The sequence below is a fragment of the Malurus melanocephalus genome, unplaced genomic scaffold (genome assembly GCF_030028575.1).
Source record: "Malurus melanocephalus ecotype Western Australia unplaced genomic scaffold, MMel_1.1 scaffold_416, whole genome shotgun sequence".
Classification (NCBI taxonomy): Eukaryota; Metazoa; Chordata; class Aves; order Passeriformes; family Maluridae; genus Malurus; species Malurus melanocephalus.
The window spans coordinates 491,866-498,139 of NW_026623648.1; the positions used below are offsets into that span (position 1 = coordinate 491,866).

Below are 6,274 nucleotides of genomic sequence, written 5' to 3' on the forward strand. Positions count from 1 at the left end.
CTCCCAGTAGGTCCCTGGTATGAATTGAGCTAAAACCTTTTACCTGAGAAGGTTTGTTGGACACCCGCCGTAGCCCCACACCCAGATAGTTATGAAGATTCACCAGAGTAGTTGCTTTTTCTTCTCTCTTCCCACTGCCAAGACAACAACAGCTTTATGAACTGATCCCTCAGTTTAAGGACAATCCAGGAGCTGGCACCAAAGCAGGAACATTTCTAGAGACAATCCTAGTTCTCAATGCTTGGATCTGTCCTTGGCCCCACRTTATTTAACACATTGTCAACACCTTTCAAAAGGCATAATATTGTTGCTGATAAATTTTGCCAGTGACGGAAAGGCTCAGAAAAGAATAAATTGAGTGGAAAATCATCAATAAAAGTTGTTTGGATAGTTTGAAGAGTTGGGCACAATGGAAAATTACAAGGTTTGTAATGCAAAAGTTCAAACAGCTATCAAAGAGCAAAGAAGGTGTGTTGCAGTTAGGTATAGGGGTTTTATATCCTAGAAAATACCACCTTAAAAAGCCAAGGAGGAATTATTGTTGATAACCAGCTCAAGGGAAGGGCATGAGCTGCATTTTAGCTGTAATGGGTATCAATGAGAGAGCTGCTGCGTCCTGCTCTGGTGTTCACAGAAACTGGAGAGGGTTCAGGAAAGAGCCAGGAAATTGGGACAAGGGACTGGGAACCTACAAGGACCAAACCCCCTAAGTACCTTGGGGCCAGGGTCATGTCTCTTGCCCATACCACTGCTCTTCTTGTCCCAAATACTAATTCCAGTCACTCTGAAGGTCAGGTTGAAGCATCCCTGAACCTTTCCCCATCCAGCTCTGAAAGTAACAGGTGTCCATTTCCCCCCTCCCCGCAGTGATCGATGGCCCGACGCAGATCCTGGTGCGGGATGTCTCCGACACGGTGGCCTTCGTGGAGTGGACACCACCACGTGCCAAGGTGGACGCCATCCTGCTGAAGTATGGGCTGGCAGACGGGGAGGGCGGGAGGACCACCTTCCGCCTGCAGCCCCCCCTGAGCCAGTACTCCCTGCAGGCCCTACGCCCCGGCGCCCGCTACCACCTCGCCGTCAGTGCCCTCCGGGGTGCCAACGAGAGCCAGCCAGCCCTTGCCCAGTTCACCACAGGTAGCTAGCTGGCCTTGCTGGGAGAACCAGTGTGGATTTCTGAGCCTGGGCAAGCATGGGCAGATGGCTTGCTGCCATCTGCAGATGGGCTGTCATGCAATGAGGATATATCCGGAGAAAAACTGAGGATTTTTTGCATCTGGGGTTTAGCGATACCTGGTTTTCCCTGGCACAAGTGAGCTGGGGTTTAATGTGGTGTGCTAGGTGGAAGAAATGGAATGAAAACATGATAGTTGAGATGCAGGTGTTAATGGAGACACCTGAATGCAGGTGCATTGTCATAGAGCAATGCAGAGCAAATGATTAGCTCACTCTAAAATACACATCCTAAAACTGGCCTCTGCCCCTCCGTTACTTGTGCCTGCTCTTCTGTTTAGCCGCCAAACCTCCAAGGCAACATAATTGGTTGGTCTTCTTTATGCCCTGTGCCCCACAGGGATGCTCATATGGTTCCCAGGGCAGTCCTGGTGATCCCAGATGCCAGTGACAAGGCATGGATGGACTCAAACCCCCATATTTAGATGACAAACCCCAAGCCAATGCCATCTCAGCCATGTGCTGTAGCATCAAGGCTGAACCTGCCCAGGACACACATCTCCACCAGCTCCAGTGCCTGTTCAGAACCGCAGCTTAGAACTCTAGAACTCAGCAGTTTATGTCCTTAAGAGCACCCATAGTTCAACACAYAATTCTTGGAATTACCAAAATGGTCAGCACAAATCTGAATTCAAGGCAATACTTGCCCCACTCAGCATCAAGAGCCAAGGCAGGTGCCTTGACCAAGGAATCAGCAGATGACAGCTGAAACCAGCACAGCCAGAAACATGGATATTTTATTTTATATCTTCTCTGAACTCCCTAATTGGTTGGTAAAACTTTAATTAATGTTAAGCCTGCAAATAGATAACGGATTTAATTTASCGTGCCATAAAGAAGGAGTCAGAGCGTGTATTTCTGTGCTGGTTTATGGTATAAAAATTATTTGTCATACATTACTGGTGGATATGAGGCTCCCACTATAATAACTGTGGTACATTGTGTGTGTACATGTCTTGACAGATAAATATTTCAGACGAGATGCTTGCCCCTACTTATTTGCTGCACCTTCCTCGCTTTATATCTAAAAGGCAACATAAAAAATACTCCCCCAAAGTCAGATCCATCACCACTACCAACAGTCTGCTGAAGCCCAGCCTCAACCTGTTGCTTACCAGAGGGGTTTATTGTGCAAACCAGAGCAGATTCAGTACACAGSCTCAGCAGCACTAATAAACAAACCCTTTGGGCAATGTCTGAGGGTGAACGAGCCTGTAAAGATGCTCCAGGTTTTCTTACAAGAGCACTTCAGGCCAATGCATGGCTACTACACAGCCCTTTTTCTCTTACTGACAGTGCCTCAGTTTGTTTTACTGTAATATGGGGGAAAAGAGTTTTCTTTTAGAAACAACATGGAATTAGTTCCCAAACCAACTTTCTGAGGATGCTGCAAGTGTCCCAGCATTTGCATCACTCTCCTGGGTGGCATTTCCCAGTCCGTGCTGAGCAGGACACGAGAGCAAATATTCCAGCCCTTCTAGCCAGGACATGCCCTGGGGAGGAGGGACTGCATCTGGGACCTCCTGGATGTCCCAGCCAGGTAYCCCTCCACTGCTGGAAAGGGCAGGGCTCCAKGGTGTGTTCTCAGCGCTGAGAYGGTGCCTCTCTCCCTTGTGTTGTGCAGAGATCGATGCCCCCAAGAACCTGCGGGTGGGCTCGCGGAGCCCCGCCAGCCTCGAGCTTGCCTGGGACAACAGCGAGGCGGAGGCACACAGCTACAGGGTGGTGTACAGCACCCTGGCCGGGGAGCACTACCACGAGGTGCTGGTGCCCCGCGACACCGGGCCCACCACCCGGGCCACCCTCGCAGGTACGCACGCACCCACGTGCCCTTCCTCCCCMTTCATCCTACTCCTGTCATGCAGGTAGCCCAAATCTGCAGTGATACTCAGCTGCCCTTATGCTGGCACATGTTTGAGGTTGTTTTGGAGTTTACTAGCTACTGGAGAGGTTTTTCTTGGAATAGAGCTCATACTCTCCTGTGGGGGTCTGGATACACCTCCAAGTAAGGCACCTCCAGCAAGGATCTGTCCTGGTGGCAAATAGAGCTGGCAAGGAGCAAAGTGAGGAATGGGAAGAAGACTRTTTAGGCTGATCTACAGAAAAATGTTATTTCACCCTTCTCTTCTTTGCTTGCTTGGAAAGACCCATAGGTGATGATGCCCTGTGAGCAGTGATGGGGAGCCAGGCTGCCCGAGTTTGYTGCCTTTTTCCAAATTGGTCTCAAAGCAGACCCAAACCTAGAGATGCTATTTTTGAGCAAATCCTTTAAGTGGTATGTTATTCAGGCCAGCATAGGGACTGCAAACACCACCCATGTCCCACTGCCAGGAAAGCCCCAAACACTTCATGCAGCAACACAGCAAAGCACCATGTGAAATGTGGTTTTCTTCATTTTTGACTAGARCTGCTTGCCTTATGGATTTGCAGCTCTGCTGGCATATTTTGAGCAAAAAAAAGACTGACAATATCCACAAATATCCACAAATGTTCTCTCATTCATCTTGAAGCTCTTCAGTATGGCAGGACACAAGGTTCTTTCATGTTGACTCTCCTGGAACTTCAAGGGCTCAGGAATCTGCCATATGGAATTATAGGAGAAAGTTCCGTGGGAAAGTCAAAAGTGAAGTTACAGGCACAGAAGTGGAGTCATAAGAAAGGCTGGAGGGCAGCAAGGTGATTAGAGCAGTTMTCTTGAAAAATGTGAAATGCAGAAAGAAGAATATTAGGGCTGACTTCTTCTGTGTTCGTGATGAGGATGCATGTGGAAAAGTAGCATGAGATCAGAGACTCATTGCTGGACTCTTGCTAGCCCTCCTCTAGGACATTTATTGGCTTTTTAGATGAGAAGAAGTATTAAAAATGGGCCAAATCCCCTTCCCTGGGCAGAGGTACAACACTACTCCAGTGAAACACACTGTGATGATATTCATGGCTTGGTTTAAGCTTGCCTTGGAGTATGTGGCAGCCTGAAGACACTTATTTTTCTCAATAAACTAAAAAAACTGCCAAGTCTTTGCCAGATTCAYGTAAGGCTGCAAGAAACCCCACCAGAGTAAGCTGCAGAGATGCAGATTCTTAAATCAGTTGTAGAGAGTGATTTTTATATAGTGCCTCCATCATCACCTAAGTGCATTGCTTCCAGTTCCCAGGGCACTGTGTAAAAAAACAATTAAAAAAAAATCTAGTCACAGCAAAAAGTAACCAAAACATTCTGCTGGCAAAAAAAAAAAAAAAAAAAAAGCTATGATATTCATAATGTGGATAGCACATGAGCCTCTCCCATAGCTCTATTATGTACAGAGTAGTCATGTTCTCCACTCTTAGTGGATGCGGTGCAAAATCCATTGGGGTTTTTTCAGCCACCTAGGAGCTGCTGGGATCCATGGCATGAAAGCAATCAGCAGTTCTTTCAGCCAATCTMATTTACCTGCAGGAAAAGCAATAAGGAATGGCACTGAACAGAGTTTTTCAAAGATTTCAGCTCAAAAGTGCAGCAAGCCTGGCCCTGACCTGTAGTCTATCTTAAAAATCAGCGTTTGCACAGAAATAACCATAACTTTGCTCTTTCCAAAAGAGCTGAGAGAGAAAAGGTTTATATCCTCCTGCTCATTTCTTCCTTCCCTTCTCCCAGGCACTTCTCAGAACACTTTTGACACTTCCTGAGCAGGGCCAAAAGCCCATCTCCCCATCACCAAGCCTGCACTGTAGCAAGAGAAGAGCAGGGGAGGAGAGTTTCCCCTCTCTCCTGACTTCTTGGGAAAGATTTGGYGGCTCCAGGGGATGCTGCCCCTGGGCAAGGCACAGTGAGGCTGAGCTGGAGAGTTTTTTGCTTATTCCAACTTTGAGGGAAAGATCATGAAGCACAGGGAAGAGGGGAATAAAGCCACCACCAGCAGCCAAAAAGAAGTGAAAGGCAGAGACAAGAGGTAAAACAGTGCAAGAGGAAAGGAGTGGATGAGCTCAGTTCCCAGATTCCTTGAGAGACACACCTCAGGCTATGTCCACCCCAATGAAGAGAGCTTGATTCAGCTCCCAGAAAGACTGCACCTTTCCCAATTAATATGCATTTAATTTACTCTGCATAATTTATTTCTCTCCAAGAAACCAGCCCTGTGACAATATTTGATGTTGCATCACTTCAGAAATAAATATAGCTACTTTATCATTCCCATCTCAGCTCACACACTCAAGAGCTTCTGCCTCACTGTCAGCAATTACAGCAGACCTCAACAACAACTTTTAAAAATGGCTTGTTTCTGAGCTAAAATAATCCAAATTATCTGTCCAAAGGCATCCACAGGGCTTTCTAAAAAGGCTCAGTTCCTCTGCAATGTGCAGAGGAGCTGACAACCCCAGGGATGCTCCGGAGAGTCCTCCCCTGTCCCCATCTGAGGAAGGTGGAAGAAGGGGTCACACCCTGAGGTCACTCTAGCAGGTACTGCTCTCAAACTCCTTCATGTTCTTTGCACTCCCTGGTAGATCTGGTGCCGGGAACAGAGTATGGCATTGGGATTTCAGCCGTGATGGACAGCCAGCAGAGTGTGCCAGCGACCATGAATGCCAGGACTGGTGAGTTTGGCCCACACTTGCCTGCTCCAAGCACAGCTGGCTCCTATGGCTCAGATGTCCCCATAAGACAGTCCATGCTTGGGGACAAAGCTCTGCACTAACCCTCTCCCACAGAGCTTGACAGCCCTCGGGACCTCCTGGTGACAGCCTCCACTGAGACATCCATCTCGCTGGCTTGGACCAAAGCCACAGGTCCCATTGACCACTACCGCATCACCTTCACCCCTGCCTCAGGAATGGCCTCTGAAGTGACAGTGTCCCAGGACGAGTCACAGCTCACCCTCTCAGAGCTGGAGCCTGGGACAGAGTACACCATCTCCATCATTGCYGAGAGGGGACGGCAGCAGAGCCTGGAGGCCACCGTGGATGCCTTCACAGGTAGAGAAAAACAAGTTGGGATGGAGGCAAGGGCACTGATCTTGTCTGCCAGCCCATTGCATCCCTGGCACCAAAACCCTTGAGGTAGTGA

General features: G+C 48.3%; 1 protein-coding gene across 1 annotated transcript in view; it reads left to right on the forward strand.

The window, feature by feature from the left end:
• TNR (tenascin R) overlaps positions 1 to 6,274 on the forward strand; it is a 29,999-nt gene that overhangs the window by 9,859 nt on the left and 13,866 nt on the right. Inside the window, exons 6-9 of the mRNA XM_057379679.1 lie at positions 868 to 1,137; positions 2,858 to 3,043; positions 5,716 to 5,805; positions 5,920 to 6,183. Coding sequence (XP_057235662.1) covers positions 868 to 1,137; positions 2,858 to 3,043; positions 5,716 to 5,805; positions 5,920 to 6,183 — 810 coding nt within the window. The remainder of the gene's footprint in view (positions 1 to 867; positions 1,138 to 2,857; positions 3,044 to 5,715; positions 5,806 to 5,919; positions 6,184 to 6,274) is intronic.